Source organism: Solanum pennellii, chromosome 5, assembly GCF_001406875.1.
Source record: "Solanum pennellii chromosome 5, SPENNV200".
In the NCBI taxonomy this organism is placed as follows: Eukaryota; Viridiplantae; Streptophyta; class Magnoliopsida; order Solanales; family Solanaceae; genus Solanum; species Solanum pennellii.
This window is the reverse complement of record NC_028641.1, coordinates 1,567,646-1,585,297: the sequence shown is the minus strand read 5'-3', so window position 1 is coordinate 1,585,297 and position 17,652 is coordinate 1,567,646. Positions and strand designations below refer to the sequence as shown.

Genomic DNA, 17,652 nt, shown 5'->3' with positions numbered 1-17,652 from the left:
TGCACCTGGGGATCAACTGGTCTCCATTGATAAGGTTTTAACGAACGTCCATGAAAAAATTCGCCAAAAAATATCGAATTTTGGATCACCAAAATCCATGAACTATAACACACGAAAATCGGCAAAATGAAGGTTTACCTACTTTGGGTTCGTTTGACCTTAAAAATGAACATGTTTTCTCAAGGGTATCAACTGACTCCATTCCTAAGGTCTTAATGAAGGCCCATGAAAATATTAGGCAAAAAAATTCATAATTTTGAATCACCAAAAATTCATTAACTATAGCACAGAACGCTCCCCTACCGATGTATTTTTACATCCCACAGCTTCGACAGACCGCTTAGCCCCGTTCATCTTCGGCGCAAGAGCGCTCGATCAGTGAGCTATTACGCACTCTTTCAAGGGTGGCTGCTTCTAGGAAAACCTCCTGGCTGTCTCTGCACCCCTACCTCCTTTATCACTGAGCGGTCATTTAGGGGCCTTAGCTGGTGATCCGGGTTGTTTATGATAATCGGTAAATTGAGATTTTATCTGCTTTGGGCTCATTTGACCTTTAAAATGGGTCGTTTTGACTGTGGCGACCAACTCACTCCATTGTTAAGGTCTTAACGGACGTCCATTGAAAATAATAGCAAAAATTAATCGAGAATTTTGGATCATAAAAAATTCATCGACTACAACACACAAAAATGGGTAAAACGGGGGTTTGCGTGCTCTAGGGCTCGTTTGACCTAGAAAATGGGCATGTTTGCCCGTGGGGACCAACTGTCTCCATTTCTAAGGACTTAGCGGTTGTCCATGAAAAATTTTAACAAAAAAATCCAGAGTTCCGAATCACAAAAAATCCATGAATTATAGCACACGAAATCAGCAGTATAAGGGTTTACTTGATTTGGGGCTCGTTTGACCTTGAAAACAGACCAGTTTTCTCGTGGGGACCAACTGAGTCCATTTCTAAAATCTTAACGGATGTCCATGAATACTTTTTGGCAAAAAAAACTGAATTTTCGTATCACCCACACAAAAATCGACAAAATTGGGGTTTACCTGCTCTAGGGCAATTTGACCTTGAAAATGGATCGAATTGTCTGTGACGACCAACTCGCTCCATTGTTAAGGTCTTAATGGATATCTATAAAAAAATTTGGCAAAAAAGATTTCAGAATTCTGGATTTCTAAAATCTCATGGACTATAGTACACGAAAATCATCAAATGGGGGTTTACCTACACTGGAGATCATTTGACCTTTAAAACGGACATGTTTGCCCGGGAGCAAATGGCTCCATTACTAAGGTATTAACAGACGTCCATGAAAAATTTTGGCAAAAAACAAATCCAAAATTTAGGATCACCAAAAATCTATGAACTATAGTACATGAAAATCAGCAAAATGGTGTTTACCTGCTCTGAGACTCGTTTGATCTTGAAAATTGGTCAGTTTGCCCGTAGCGACCAATTGGCTCCATTTCTACGGTAATGATTTTGATTCTTTGAAAGATATAAGCAAATTTGTAATCATTTTTACAATATCACTCCATTTTAACCTATGTAGAGCTCGTTTGATTAGTTGATGGTAAATAGTTGATAAGCTTGAAGTGATGAAATCGACTTTTAAGTGTTTGAAACTAGTTTTATAAATAAACAGTTATGTATTTAGATGGACGTGTTAAAATTGGTAACCATTTTGATTATTGGTAACCACTTTTGATTCTTTGAAAGATTAACAAACAAATTGGAAATATTATGATATGGTACTAATCATTTGCGCTGTTTCTACTAGGTTGTTATTGACTTCACAGCTACATGGTTTGGTCCTTGCAAAAACATGGATCCAAATATCAATGACTTTGCTGCCAAATATACAGATGTTGAATTTGTCAAGATTGATGTTGATGAATTAGTTGTAAGACTTCTTGAACTTCACAATCCTTTTCTTTTTTCGAGTTTAAGTTCTATAAATTGACGTACTTACACAATTAGGTTCACTTATAAGATAATTATACACAAACCTCTAAAACAAACGATACAATTTGGTAAAAGTAATAGAAGTTAATAACGTCAATGTGTATATCTTATTTCCTTTTCCATAATACTAGTTTTACTCGAACCTTGAACGATTGGAAACAGGATGTAGCTCTGGAATATGAGGTTCAAGCTATGTCAACGTTCGTGTTGATGAGGGAAAGGGAAGGTCATTGACAAGATTGTAGGAGAAGATAAAGATGGACTAGAGATGAAATTGTGAAACACAAAGGTAGCTTATACTAAGCAAACCAAAGGGAAATACAAAGGAATGACACTTCCTTTGTTGAATAAATTTTCATGTGTTTGCGGAAATTTTCAAGTGGATGAGATCAGTCGAGTGGTCTCCGTGATAATTTTTTAACTGATACAACTAGCTGTATATTCATCTCAAGTTCTTTGTTACATTTATTTGAATAAGAAAATGTCTCTTGTTTTTGTGTTCATATGTCTTTTCCATAAAAAGTATATTTGATATGATACAATAAATGTCAAGTAAAATACATGTAGTCAGAGCAACTTTGAAGTTTGACAAATACATAAAAGTTTTGCAAGATGTCAAACAGAACTAAAAGGAGAATATGTACTTTTCTTGGGGATAGGTTGAAGAATTTTTCCTCAACTTTCTTGCTTTTTATCAATACATGCTTTTAAGTATTTTTAACAATATTCTTTGTTTTGTTAATTGTAAGTAATTTTGTAACTTTTCTTCTCAAATAAAGATATTTATGTTTGTGTATTGTTTAATTGTTTTCTAGCTTTATATGGAGGAGCACTATCTTGGAAATCATCCAAACAAACATGTATTGTTACTTTATAATGGAGTCGAATTTATAGCTTTAAACAAGATTGGTAAAGAGTTGAATGACTTGAGATTTCTTAAAAGACATTTTGTTTTGATGACCCAAACTATTTGGCTCATATATGCATACATTGTGATAGCCAAATGACCAAGTTTAGGGTTTAGGGTGTAAGGTTTAGAATTTCGTCATTTTTTATGAAGATATAGTATTATTAGATAACTACTATGTAAGGCTAAAAGATAATGGGTCAAAACCGGTTATAAAAAGTCTAACTAGAAAGGTGGTTGAAAAAAACATCGAAGCAAATGAGCTATGGCCGAGGACAAGTCATTAAGGTGGTGACTCTACCACCTAGAAGAATGGAGATTCCAAAATCTAGGTTCAAGAAATTCAAATAAAGTCATTGATGATTGTTTAACATTGTCAAAAATAAAAAAACTTTAGTCAATTTTCAGGATGAGATAATGTTCAGTATCAAAGATAAAGTATTAAGAGGTTTCAATGCTTTTAAGTTTGATTTAGTATATATCATTAGGTATCTATAGGATGACACATTTAGGAATAACCAATATAAGTACGAAATGTAAACCGCTTCTAGGAGAATTCAATAAGACTAATTATCTACACACTTATGAATCGAATAGTGTTCATACATGAAACGAACAAAATAGTGAGAACTAAATATGGTTAAAGAGTTAATTGTGTGACTGATGTTGTCTAGATATACACCAAAACTTCACAGTTCAAATATATCAGATTTATCGACTAACTAATATCTACACACTTATGAATCTAATATATGTTTCACTACGAAAAGTTCAAAGAAAAACTTACTTATTCAAATGCAATTTATCTTTACGTACAAGACACAAAATTTGTTATTCATGTTTTTCATCATATAGTCATTCTCCAATATAGTCATTTTCCATTCACGTGGGGGATTATTGAGTTTTAAAAGGTGTAAATGGGAAATGAAATATTCTTCCGAAAAGACACCAAGAGACGTGATGTAATTTGAATAACACATTTTCACATTGAATGAGTTGTGACTTTTACGATGAGTTGTGACTTTTCTGATAAGACACAATAGCATATGTTCATACTACTCTTTGTTGGCTATAAATAGAAGAATTTTCTCCTATTTTTCTACATCAATTTTTTTTTTAACTTCTTCTGCATATTTTCTTACAAGCAAAATATTAAATCGGTGTTGCTTTGTTACTTATTTTGAGTTGGACGAAGTTATTGACGTTTGAGGTATCGCTACACCAATAATAGGTATATTGATTTTACCTAGGGAGGAAGCAATCCATAACCTAGAGTATGGACTAAACAAGGAATAAAGAAGGAACAAGTGACACCATCTATCCTTTATTTTAACCCCTCAAGTTATTTCAAGATAGTAGGAATCAATACTTGAACAAAACATTGTTTCCATCAATAGCAGTAATATTTGACTTCTTAAATATGCTAAAAAAGTAAAAATAATAAACAACTTTGTTGCAGGGTGAAAAAATACAGAGTGAGAATAAAGTGGTAAAGATCCTGCATTAGTAATACTGAAAAAAGAACCAACACAAACAAAAGACACATAGCATCAAATCTTCTAATATATGATGGAATGATCAACACAACTCATAATGAACATATTCTGTGTTAAATTTTAAGTTTCATGTACATCAGCAACCAATATAAAAAGGGGTCCCTGGAAGACTCTAAGCTCCAACAATAATCCAACGATAAATCTTTCGAAAACCAGAAGAGCAAGTTCGAAGAAAATGGGTGCTAACTACTCATCAACTTGGCATGAGACTCATAATATGCCAATCACACCACAAAGCAAGAGGTCTCAAGTCATTGCTTTTCACTCTTCAACAAAATGGAAGCTCCATTTTGATTCTTTGAAAAATACAAACAAACTGGTAACCATTAACTGTGTACAAGACTATCACTGTATTTAGTCGTCTTTTTGAGTGACCTGATAGTGTTAAAAAATTTAATATTTGTGTTATAGATGTCATTGTATATTAGAAGTTAGGCAGTACTAATCATTGGTATCTTTTGCTCTGTTGCTACTAGATTGTTATTGACTTCACAGCTACATGGTGTGGTCCTTGCAAATACATGGAACCAGTTCTCAATGACTTTGCTGCTAAATATACAGACGTTGAGTTTGTCAAGATTGATGTCGATGAGCTGGATGTATACTCTTATTATCTTTAACTTGATAACCCTGGTCTTTTTTCCCTACACTTGTGATATTTATACAGATACTAATTTTTCTAAATCTTGGATGAACTGTAAACAGGATGTAGCTCAAGAATATGGGGTTCAAGCAATGCCAACGTTTGTGCTGATAAAGAAGGGCAAGGTAGTTGACAAGATTGTTGGAGCAGACAAGGATGGGCTACAGAAGAAGATTCAGAAACACAAAGCTATCTACGTCTAAACAAACCAAATGCAGTAACGTAATGAGCAGGGTTTACTCGACGATAGGTCTCTATGCAGAATAATGTCATATCTTTGTCAGTAAGAACTAGTTATGTACTCACCTATGGTCTTTCTCACTTCTGATAGTAAAATCCAAACAGGCTGATTTAAGCACTAATATTGGTATATTTGATATGAATAAGTAAAAGGTCTTTCAGGTTTCTGGGTTCATAGAATGTCTAATATTCATCAGTGTATCTATGCCCCTGAACTACACTTTAGAATATAAAAAATGAAAATACTAAAGTATCTTTGACATTGCCATACGACGTCTTTATCATAGAGAATCAATATAATGATAAAGATAAATGAGCGTAAGTAAAAGGCATTTAGTCGGTGCACCTTGCAAGTAAACCTGTCATCCTGATTGAGTTAGCTGACGAGGAGCTAAATGAAAAGGGAAATCTTCATGCAAAGCAAATATACTCCAAAGAAAAATCTCTGAAGGGGAGTTTCAGCCATACCTATGCCAAAAAGCACCAAGCAATATATTCATCAAAGGTCTGCCATAGATGGAATACACAATTAGAACATAGAGCCACTACTCGCAACTACAATACTTAATATATAGTATCCACCTCCAAATCAAACAACAGAGCTATCAAACTACTTACTCCTTTTACATCCAACAAAAGAAAATGCAAGCAGCTAAAGAAGTAGCTACATTAGCTCCTCTTTTGGTGCTTACTATTTGTAAATGTTGGAAGGCATCCTTAAGATTATATCCTAATATGCACAATTTCATTTCTACAGAAAGCTTGTTAAATATTTACATTCCGCAGCAACTCCAAGATAGTGTTAGTGACACCTTAAGTTAAAAATAGGACTAGTCAATACTCCTGCATAGCACCCTTCTGAGATCAGATTTCTGATCTGCATTTAGCCTTGATGGAAATTTAATGTCAAACTTGATCTTCAAATTCCCTTTTTTGCCACGTTCCTTTGATATTGGCATTCCCTCATTTTGGATTATCAGCTCCTGTCCTGGTTTGACGATCTCTTTGATTGGTATTGTGAGTTCCCTTCCGTCCAAAGTAGTCAAGCTGATAGTTTTTCCAGTGAGAGCATCCAGTAACGATATTTTCTGATTCGTGACTAGATCATTTCCATCCCTCTTGAAGACAGCATGTGGCTTTTCATCTATCACAAAAATAAGATCACCCGGGGCAGCTCCATATTCATAGTCCCCTTTCTCTGGAAAAGTTATTTTTGTGCCTTTCTTCCAACCTGGTTTGATGTGTATTGCTAAGACCTCTTCAACAGTTGTTGGCTTACTGCAAAAACAAATTCACAAATGGAAGAAAAGTGACTACAATAGGACTTGAGGTTAGAGACACGGAGTGGAATAATTGAGTGAAACTTCATAATTTAATACATTCATGGCTTGTTATCCACATATTTGCAGAACTATTGTCAATATTTGCCATTGCTTTGCTACCCCCACCCTCACCTTGACCCTCCAAAGAAAGAACTATTCCTTTCAGTAGCTAAAAGTTTTGCCTCCCATTAACTAAAGTTTTTAAAGTAGTTTTATCATTGCACACGGGAATCAAAACACTGAGCACGATCAATCAGCATACCAAGGTAATCATAAGCTCTATCTATAAAGAAAATGGGACAGTAAAGTTAGTTCATGTGGCGAGGATTACGGAAGATCATACACACATAGAATTAGACATTTGGAGCGTGGACAATATAACATTGGGTAAAGCAATAATAAGGATAGGGTTGGCTCAAATACCATGTAAAAAAATGGAATTTAGGCTTGACTTAACACTAAAAGCTAGAGTATAATGTGAGACTATATAAGGAGACAACAACTCATCCTCCTCAACCAATATGAGACAATTAAATATTTTGAACAGGGGAATTGTAGCCGAGATCAATCTACCTCCCTGGTGACCATAAATAAGCATTAATCAACAGGGACTTTGATATACATCTGCAAACTGGCCTGGGTTTAAGAGCTTTTGATTCCTAAAAGAAAGAATTGCCATGTATTTTCTTTAAAACAATCACATGTCTTTTTCAACCTTTACGACTTGTTAAGTAACAAAGAAATGACAGCATTACCTGTTTTGTTAATGTACGAATGGAGGATGTGCAAAAGCACCAGAGTTAACAATATAAATATCTAATCCACTCAATTAGCTGAAAACCATTTGGTCAAGATGCATTTAAGACATTAATCTCACTTAAAGATATTTTTGTAAGTCATGGGCACAGAAATAACTTTTCAGTAGGTTGACAGCTAGCTTGTCAGTACAAATTGAAAAGCACTTCTAGTATCACAAAGCCAAATTATTGTGTGATAAAATGACATGGGTCCAATCAGAGTAAAATGGGTATTAATCCTTTAGCCAGTCTCAACTACTATAGTTGTTGTGAAAATAGTTTTCAACCANGGATGTGCAAAAGCACCAGAGTTAACAATATAAATATCTAATCCACTCAATTAGCTGAAAACCATTTGGTCAAGATGCATTTAAGACATTAATCTCACTTAAAGATATTTTTGTAAGTCATGGGCACAGAAATAACTTTTCAGTAGGTTGACAGCTAGCTTGTCAGTACAAATTGAAAAGCACTTCTAGTATCACAAAGCCAAATTATTGTGTGATAAAATGACATGGGTCCAATCAGAGTAAAATGGGTATTAATCCTTTAGCCAGTCTCAACTACTATAGTTGTTGTGAAAATAGTTTTCAACCACTAAAATTTAAAAAATGTGAAGTTGATTACTTTACCTAAGTGAGTTTCATCTTTCAAAACAAAAACTTAACATTTACATAGGATAATGATCCTACTTCATCCTCAATTCCGATATTACGTGGACTCTCCACAACCATTGCCACACCTATTTCAGATTCTCTAGAAGACACTATCGACATTTTCAAGAGTCCGAGCAACATAGCTCAATTCTATCAAACAGGTTTTGCTGCAACACCAAGGTATTCTAACCTTTCTTCCAGTTCAAACCATATTCTTTATAGCTATGTCAAGCAAGATACTAGCTGATACGCATTGGGATGTCAAAGAGCTATCAAACTTCTACCACACTCCACCAAGGACGCAGTTTGAAAACAGAACTTGGAACTTTTGTCCATTGAACCAGGTAGAGAATCCATCTTGACTATTAAACATCAATGAATCTAATAACCATAGAAGCATAAAGGACCTCAGTTTCGCCGAAACACCCAAAAAAGTCATAGACAATTCAGCTGTTAGCAAATTCAGCAATTGAAAAACATCAACTTCTATCCTCCAGAATTCAAACAAATACCAAAACACCTACTTCTTTTGCTACCAAATTTGCATTCAATCTCAGCAATTTGATGACTAAAAATGAAAATTAGTTCCAGCAAAAGAACAATTTTGATTCAGAGAGTACAATAATCTCAGTCAATGCCTCAGAAGTAAAGTAAATTAACTTTTTGATTCAATTAAATGTAAATTGACTAAAAATAAACAAAGCCATGCTATAATAAAAAAATATTTATATTTTTCGAATTCATCAAAGATATATTTAATATAGGAACAAAGATGTGGAATTACGTATTCAACGATGACGCACAAATATACTTGTATAATATAAGGTATACCTACCCAGAATCATCCAGAAGAATCCTTGAGATCTTCATTTTCCTTCTAGATCCTTTGTAAAGCTCTTCCAAGCTACACGGAAGTTTATTCTCCACCGGCGCTGCTTTCCGACCAACTCCGGCACCAGAACCACTACTAAGCCCCTCCGATCCACCAAAAAACTCAGCAAAAATATCCTCCGCATCACGCGTATTGAATCTAAACCCTCTACCATTACCAGTACCACTACCAGCACTAGTCGGCGATGCCGAAGCAAATTGACCAGACTTCAACGCATCGTCACCGTACAAATCATAGATCTGACGCTTCTGAGGATCACTAAGCACATCATACGCCTCAGAAATCTGCTTGAATTTCGCTTCTGCTTCCTTATTGTTCTGACTATTCTTATCTGGATGCCATTTCATCGCTAATCGCTTGTACGATCTCTTTAAATCTTCTTCACTCGCATTCCTAGATACTTTCAGTAAGTTATAGTAATCAACTCCCATTGTAGCTAACCGTCGGAAAAATTACCACCGGCGATCGTGAAATGCGCAAGGTAGATGAAATGATTGATGTTGAGCTAAGATACGCCTTTAGTGAGATAAAGAGATTTTTTTATATTCGAATTTTCGTTAAAATGACTGCGCTGTTACAGAATGATAATGACTAGCCTTTTTCAAAGGAATAAAAGAACACACATAAAAGAAGAGATGGAAGAATCAGCTTTTTCTAAAAAAAAAACACTTTTATTAAAGTATTAAAGGTCAAATTAATTAAGTATTCTTTTGTAATTTGAATATATGAGATAACGTTATGATGTTTCAGACATATGAAGACGAGATATATGTCTGGGGTTGGCTTACTAAACAGATCGAGTAAGCTCAAATTGACGTAATATGAAATCACTGAGAGCAACAAAAGTTCACAAACCCTCCTTGATACAAACAACAATGCTTGTTGGAGACGTACCAGGAAGAGGTATTTAATTCGATAGGATATGAAACAATTTCATGTTATTAAGAAAATGATCTTAGATAAAAAATTATGAACGATACGAAATATGATACCGGAAAGTTGTTTTATTTTTTCCTTCATACATTGTATTATATCGAGAATTTTCTTATTACTCCTTTTATCCATATTTAATTATCATAATTTCTTTTTTTTAACATCAACTTATAAGAATTTTAATGAATATTTTACTGTATATTCTTTTTATCATGAAAGTTTCAAACTTTCATATTTTTTCTATTTTAAATTATATAATGTTGTTTGAGTAAATTATAAGTTTTTTAAAAAAAAATGAATTTTATAATTAGTGTCGACGTGGCGTAATGTGATTGGATGTGAGATAAGTTTGATGACGGAGCTGTTAATTAGTAAAGTAGTAGGCGAAGAGAACGTGCATGCGATTAAAGAGAGTGGGGACCACAGACAGTATCTTCAGTTGGAAACAGAATCTTTCTGTGTGCCAATTTGGCGACTTGACGGCGGACCCCCTCTACGTCGTCGTTTTTTTAATTAACTCTCGTTTCAAAAATATTTAAAATACGTGTTAGAAAAAATAATGTATGTATTAAAATTAATGAAAATATTGTTAATTACACTACATCCATATTGTTATCTGTTATATTGTACTGTTAGTCTAGATATAAATTGTTACTTAATTGTCATTATATCGTTTAAATTTATCCTAATATTTTACGAGAAAATCTATAAGTAACGATCAATCTGATGTTATTGTGTTGTTATCTATCTTTAGTTATTATTTCATAAGTTTATTTTATATTTTACCCACATAGTTTTTCGTGTATCTTACTTTTCTGGTAGTTCATTATTACTATAACAAAAAATAGATTTTAGCGGTAATAATTAGATATGCACATCAACAAAGAGTGTTAAAGTTTTTATTGTCATTAATTAATTTTTATTAGATCCAATGTTATTATAGGATTTAGGAACATCTACAAAAAGTGTATATTATCACTATAGAATCACATTTAGCGATAATATTATATTTGGTATAGTGTATGGATATATAATTTGTAATTATAATAATCTATTCAAATAATAAATTTATTAAACTAATATATTATAATATAATACGATACATTATGACACAATATGTTTTGGACCTATCGATGGATTAGCCGGAAAGTATGGGCCATAGTATTTATAATACAAAACAGTGTTCGATTTTAATTGTAGTGACCCAATTTTGAATTATAAGTTGGGCCACTTACCAAGAGGTCTCTTTACCATTGCTAATGAGATGGTACCACACCTAAAGTAAACGCCAATTCTAAATTATTAGAGTGTACAAATCAAATCATTAATTTAAATCGAATTAACGAATTAAATTAAATTGAAAAAAAGAATGACTTGTGGTTTGGTTTGATTGGTTTGGCGATTAAAAAAAAAAACTGATCACTCTTGATTTAGTTTGGTATTAGAAAAAAAAACAAACCGAACTCAAACCAAATCGATACATATATATATATATATATATATATAAATATATATATATATATATATATATACACATAATTTATTTTATTTATAGATAAAAATATTATTTACATATAATCTACTTTGGTGATATGTTTTTTGTTAGTTTATGANTATATATATATATATATATACAAAATTTTAAAATTGAAAACTATAAACTGACTAAAAATATATCAACAAAGTAGTTTATAGTTTTCAATGTTTATTTATTTTATTTCAAATTTGGACTTTAAAAAATTGTAAATATTTTATTTTGTGTTAAGATCTGAAGTTATAATTATATTGTTATAGTTTTTCAAATTCGAAGTTATTAACAATTTACTTTGTAAATATTTTTCATATTCAGTTTGCATCTAGCTTTAATCATATTAGTTTAGCATAATGAACGTTGATATTTCAAAAAAAATATTTTGTACTGGTGTCAATTTGACAGTCTTTTCGAAAATTTCTATTCACTTAACATTTTTTAAGTTTAGCTTTATCACACAGGTAAGTGAAAAATGTTTATCGCTTTTTCAAATACGGTATAGTTATAAAAAACCGAAAACCACCGAAAGAACCGACTAAAATCAAAATCGAAAAAACCGACTTTATGTGGTTTGATTTGGTTTTTAGATTTGATAAACCGACATAATTGATTTAAATTTTTAAAAATAAAAAATCAAATCGAACCGACCTAAGTACACCCCTACGTGAGATAGATGTAACAACACTAAATTTCAAAGTTTGATTTTTTCTTCTTTTAAACACGTACATGTCGTTAAAAATTATACCATCGCAACCTATTAATAAATAGTAAATTTGAAGAAAAAAGTGTAATTTAAAATGATCAATAATGAACCTATTTAAATACACATGACGTATTTAAGACATATTAAATAAAAATTTTGATACATTATATATATTTTTAATTTAGGAGCACAAAATTTAAAGTCTTCATTATTTTTTTAAATTTTATATCAAAACTCAAGTCAAATCAAATATATTATCTTAAATTTTTTTTTCTTAAGATAATAAATATAAATTTGATTCCATTTAATTCCCAATTGACTACTTCCAAAAAAATTAATTAATTTTCTTTTATTGCTTATTATACATTTAAGATTTTAACCATATTTGGAGTGCATCAACAAGGGAAGTTGGTGGTGCACCATCTATATATATGTATTCTACCACATATCTTTTTGCACATTTATATATACAAACAAAACAAAAGAAAAACTATCACTCAAATATAGAAAATGGAGAAGGCATCAAGAATCTTGTTCTCTCTTTTTGTTGTGTTCATTTTGTTAGGTTAGATTTCTTTCAATTTTCTCTCTTTATTTTTCGTAAAAGATTCGATACTGCAAATGACATTTTACATTGATTGTTTTCTCTTAACCCCGCCCCAAATCACCTCATCTCATCCATAGCAATTATTTCTATTTATTTTCAATGAATTTAACTATTGATCTTAACTTTTTTTTTAATTGTTTCTTATATAGGTTCACCTTCATGTATGGTGATGGGACAAGGCAAGGCATGTAAAAATGTCAAAGATTGTTATACTTTATTTTGCAAACATGAACATCTAGTTTGTTTAGATGGACATTGTATATGCAATGAGTCACCAAAAGAATTTGTAGATTCTTGCAAAAATGGTGGTGATTGTAAGAATCCTTAAAAGGTGTAACAAAATGTTTTATCTTATTATTCTAGCAAACTAATAATAAATATAGCTATTATCATTTTCTTATAACCCTCCATTTGCCTTCTTGATGATTTTTACATATTCGATATATTTTAATTTGTCGTAAAACGTAAGATGTTTCATTTTTCATTTGTCAATTTCACTTATTATGCTCGATTGCTTTTGATTGTTAATCTTATATAATTAAACCTACAATGAAAAAGAGTATCACCTTTAAGATATATGATTATGGTGAAAAGTAAGACGGTTAAAATAAGTTCAGTATATATGTAATTTATGCTATTTATTTAAAATTTTATGTATCAAATTCAAAATAATTTAAATTGGATGGAAAAACTACATATTACGACAATCAAGTGTTTTTAATCCCTTTAATTTAAGTTCATAAAATTTAAAAGGCTTCATTATTAACTAATCAAATAAAAACAAAAAAAATAAATTGAAGTAGAGCAAATATTTTTTAGATGTCATTGAAACTAATTATTGTAATTAATTAAATGTTGGTACTATACATAATTGTACTCACTTTTTTCATTATTTGCAAAAAGGGGTTCTGCTCATCTCATATTGTCTATGATTCAATCAATATTTTTCTTTTGTCAAGAAGTGTTTTGCCCTTTTATGTAGGATACATTTTTTTTATGCGAATTTGAATTTAGTTAGGAAACCGAAAAATAAATAAAAGATGTTTCCCTCTTAATTCTAATACACTGTCATATAAATGATAAACTCATAAATATATAAAATATCTTAAAATGATCATAAAATCTTAGATATATGAATATCTTCATAAAATGATGAAATATAAATTTGATTACATTTAATTCCAATTGACTTCCAAAGAAATTGATTAATTTTCTTTAATTGTTTACTATAGATTTTTACCATTTTTAGAGTGCATCAATAAGGTAAAAGTTGGTGCTGCACCATGTATATATTTGTATCCTTATAACATATGTTTGTGCACATTCATATACAAAACAAAAGAGAAACTTTTCACTCTAATATTATAGAAAATGGAGAGGGAATCAAGAATCTTGTTCTCTCTTGTTATTGTGTTCATTTTGTTAGGTTAGATTTCTTTCAATTTTATCTCTTTCTTTTTCATAAAGATCGTGTTCGATACAATTTTCTGATGTTTAGTTGTTCAAATTTTTTTTTGAAAAAAGATGTTTTTCTAGTGAAACAAATTCCTTGAAAATTAGAAAAATTATTGATTGAGACCCTGAACTCAATAAAAGTAGGGATTTACAACTATTCGAACAACTCATCCATGTGTACTTTATTTCATGATATATATTAGATCTGTGTACACACATATCATCGTCAACATTCAGAAAACATAACTTACTGTAAAATCGATATGTCCTTAAAAATGGATTTCATAGTAGGTGTAAAGAAACAAGTTCTGCAAGTGTCATTCTACATTGATTATCTCCTCTCCACCGCTACGATCACCTCATCCCACCCTCCTCCTCCAGCCTAACCCTAATCAAGATATCAATAATTTGTATATATTTTTAATGATTTTAATTGTTGATCTTACCATTTTTTTTAATTTATTTTTTTGTATAGGTTCACCTTCATGTATGGTATTGGGACAAGGCAAGGCATGTCAAAGTGTTAAAGATTGTTATACTTTATTTTGCAAACATGAACATCTAGTTTGTCTAGATGGACATTGTATATGCAATGAATCACCAAAAAAAATTGAATTAGATTATTGCAAAAAAGATGATGATTGTAAAGCTATATGTGGTCCTGAATGGTCATCAATTAAATGTATTGATGGAATTTGCTATTGTAAAAACCCATAATAAAAGGTCTAATAGAATATTTATCTTATTATTAGAGTAAATTAAAAATAAGAAATATATAAATCTTATTGTTATTGTCTTATAATATCCCTTCACTCACTTTCTTGACAATTTTACATAATCGGTTTATTTTAATCTGTCGTAGAACGTATGATGTTTTATTTTTCATTTACTAATTTCACTTGCTATGCTCGATTGCTTTTGAGTGGTATTATCTTCTTCTTTTTTTTACATAGATAAATGTATTTAAACGAGACTGAAGAATATAAATAATAAAAGAGCAACCAAACTTAAGAATAAATTTATATCAGAGAACAGTCAATATAGATATTGCGGGGAGGGGGCGGGACACGTTGAGCTTAATCCGTAAAATATTTATAAATCCACCCCGCCCTGCCCCACCCCGCATAAAACTTTTTTTCATTTTCAACCTTGTCCTGCACAGACCCGTTCTGCATGAGCTTGTCCCACATAGTTTTTTTAAATTTTTTTTCTAGTTTGATACTAAAAATAAAATTTGTTAAAATAATTCATTTATTCATCAAGTTGTATTAATTTAATAAAATAGTGACTTAAAATTTTAATTTTTAGATGTCAATTGTGGAAAATATGTTAGAAATTTGAAATTTTTTATTGAACCATTTTCATTTACACTATCTTGAATATCTGCTTATCTCATTATTTTCTATAAGTGTTTTATCCTCCATTATAGACTTTGTGGCATAAATCCAGATTTAATTAGACTTCAACGAATAGAAGAAACCAATAAATAAATAATATTTCCCTCTTAATTCTAATGCTATCATATAAACTTAAAGTACATCTGATCTTTTATATCTTTAAATTAAATGATACAACCATAAATATATAAAATATCTTAAAATGATCATATCTTAATTATATGAATATCTTCTTAAAATGATTAATTTTGATTCCATGATTCCCAATTGACTTCCAATGAAATTGATTAATTTTATTTAATTCCTTATTATACATTTAAGATTTTTACCATTTTGGAGTGTATCAATACAGTAAGTTGGTGGTGCACCATCTATATATTTGTATCCTATCAACATATGTTTATGCACATTCTTATAAAAAAGAACAAAAAGAAACTTTCACTTAAATATAGAAAATGGAGAAGGCATCAAGAATCTTGTTCTCTCTTCTTGTTGTGTTCATTTTGATAGGTTAGATTTCTTTCGATTTTCTTTCTTTCTTCTCCATAAAGAGTGTGTTCGATAGAATTTTCTGATGTTCGATTGTTGAAATATATTGAAAAAATGTTTTTCTAGTGAAACAAGATTTTTAAAAATTTAAAAAGTTATTGATTGACACCCTGAACTCAATAAGAGTGGGGATTTACTCCTTTTTCGAAAACTCATCCATGTATACTTTATTTTATGATATATATATATTAGATCTGTATATACAAATATCATCATCTATATTCAGAAAATAAAATTCACTTCAAAATCGATATGTCCTTAAAATTAGATTTCATAGGAACAAAGAAACAAGTTCTGCAAGTATTATTCTACATTGATTGTCTCCTCTCCACGCTTCGCCTCAATAACCTCTTCTCCCAACCTACCCCTAACCAAGATATCATATATAGGAACAAAGAAACAAGTAATACAAGTGTTATTCTACATTGATTGTCTCCTCTCCACGTCGCGCCCCCATAACCTCTTCCCCAACCTACCCCTATCCAAGATATCAACAGTTAATATATTTTCAATGAATTTAATTGTTGATCATAACTTTTTTTATTATTGTTTCTTATATAGGTTCACCTTCATGTATGGTGATGGGACAAGGCAAGGCATGTGAAAGTGTCAAAGATTGTTATACTTTATTTTGCAAACATGAACATCTAGTTTGTTTAGATGGACATTGTATATGCAATGAATCACCAAAAAAAATTGAATATGATCCTTGCAAAAAAGATGATGATTGTAAAGTTTTGTGTGGTCCTGATTGGCCAGTAGTTAAATGTATTAATGGAGATTGCTATTGTGACTTTCAAAAGGTGTAATAGAATATTTTTTCTTATTATTAGAGTGAATTAAAAATTAAGAAACATAGTTCTTATTATTATAATTGTTGTCTACTAATACCCCTTTATTCACTTTCTTGACAATTTTACATAATTGATTTAATTGTTTCATTTTAAATTTACTAATTTTATCTAATTTATTATTTTGGGGTGGCTCAGTAGGTTTAAAAGGTGAATATTCACACGGATGATTCGGGATCGATTCCCCCCTCAATGTCTTCTGAGTTGAGCCTGAGTTTACATCTTTGTAAGGCGGAATTTATCCAATGTGCACCTAAAGAATAGAGGCTTTGATAGAGGTTATAGCTAACGTTCAGAGTATATATCATCCAATAATTCACTTAATATGGACTAATTGTGTAATATTTATTTCATAAATGTAATTCTTATTTGAGAGATTATAATAAATCCAAAATTAGTTACTCTCTAGTAGTGCATATGTCACGACCCAAAAATGGACGTGATGGCACTCGTCTTATCCCATCAAGACAAGTCAGCCTAAAACTTAACCATTACAATAAAAATGCGGAAAATTTACTATCAACTTACATTATACCCCCAAAACCTGGTAGTCACGTGTACAAGCCTCTAAAGTATTACAATTGATTCAAAAGAAAAACTCAAGTCTCAAATGAACTTGTTTCTAGAATAGAACAAGATCATAATTA

General features: G+C 31.1%; 2 protein-coding genes, 2 long non-coding RNA genes and 1 pseudogene across 4 annotated transcripts; 4 read left to right on the top strand and 1 right to left on the bottom strand.

Annotated features, from left to right (window-relative positions):
* The first annotated feature begins 1,259 nt into the window (after nt 1-1,259).
* Nucleotides 1,260-2,246, top strand: LOC107019187 (annotated as a pseudogene).
* A 2,053-nt stretch (nt 2,247-4,299) lies between these two features.
* Nucleotides 4,300-5,487, top strand: LOC107020912 (thioredoxin H2-like). The gene is made up of 3 exons (XM_015221440.2): nt 4,300-4,748; nt 4,906-5,028; nt 5,135-5,487. The coding sequence occupies exons 1-3, from the start codon at nt 4,605-4,607 to the stop codon at nt 5,273-5,275; spliced, it is 408 nt and encodes a 135-aa protein (XP_015076926.1). The 5' UTR covers nt 4,300-4,604; the 3' UTR covers nt 5,276-5,487.
* A 290-nt stretch (nt 5,488-5,777) lies between these two features.
* LOC107020911 (dnaJ homolog subfamily B member 1-like) lies at nt 5,778-9,554 on the bottom strand. Its single transcript, XM_015221439.2, has 2 exons — nt 8,923-9,554; nt 5,778-6,590 (listed from the first exon to the last, which is right to left on the bottom strand). The coding sequence occupies exons 1-2, from the start codon at nt 9,408-9,410 to the stop codon at nt 6,143-6,145; spliced, it is 936 nt and encodes a 311-aa protein (XP_015076925.1). The 5' UTR covers nt 9,411-9,554; the 3' UTR covers nt 5,778-6,142.
* A 3,070-nt stretch (nt 9,555-12,624) lies between these two features.
* LOC107020146 lies at nt 12,625-13,156 on the top strand. Its single transcript, XR_001456802.2, has 2 exons — nt 12,625-12,711; nt 12,903-13,156. It is a non-coding gene; the product is annotated as an uncharacterized LOC107020146 (long non-coding RNA).
* A 2,873-nt stretch (nt 13,157-16,029) lies between these two features.
* On the top strand, nt 16,030-16,980 carry LOC114077129. The gene is made up of 2 exons (XR_003578165.1): nt 16,030-16,115; nt 16,716-16,980. It is a non-coding gene; the product is annotated as an uncharacterized LOC114077129 (long non-coding RNA).
* The last annotated feature ends 672 nt before the right edge of the window (nt 16,981-17,652 follow it).

What these genes read in the sequence shown, in the direction of transcription:
- LOC107020912 (XM_015221440.2), top strand. Translation starts at nt 4,605, where the DNA reads ATGGGTGCTAACTACTCATCAACTTGGCATGAGACTCATAATATGCCA. An exon ending in TGAAAAATACAAACAAACTG is followed by an intron (nt 4,749 to 4,905) that starts GTAACCATTAAC and finishes TGTTGCTACTAG; the next exon opens with ATTGTTATTGACTTCACAGC. An exon ending in TTGATGTCGATGAGCTGGAT is followed by an intron (nt 5,029 to 5,134) that starts GTATACTCTTAT and finishes AACTGTAAACAG; the next exon opens with GATGTAGCTCAAGAATATGG.
- LOC107020911 (XM_015221439.2), bottom strand. Translation starts at nt 9,410, where the DNA reads ATGGGAGTTGATTACTATAACTTACTGAAAGTATCTAGGAATGCGAGT. An exon ending in ATTCTTCTGGATGATTCTGG is followed by an intron (nt 6,591 to 8,922) that starts GTAGGTATACCT and finishes TTGTTTTTGCAG; the next exon opens with TAAGCCAACAACTGTTGAAG.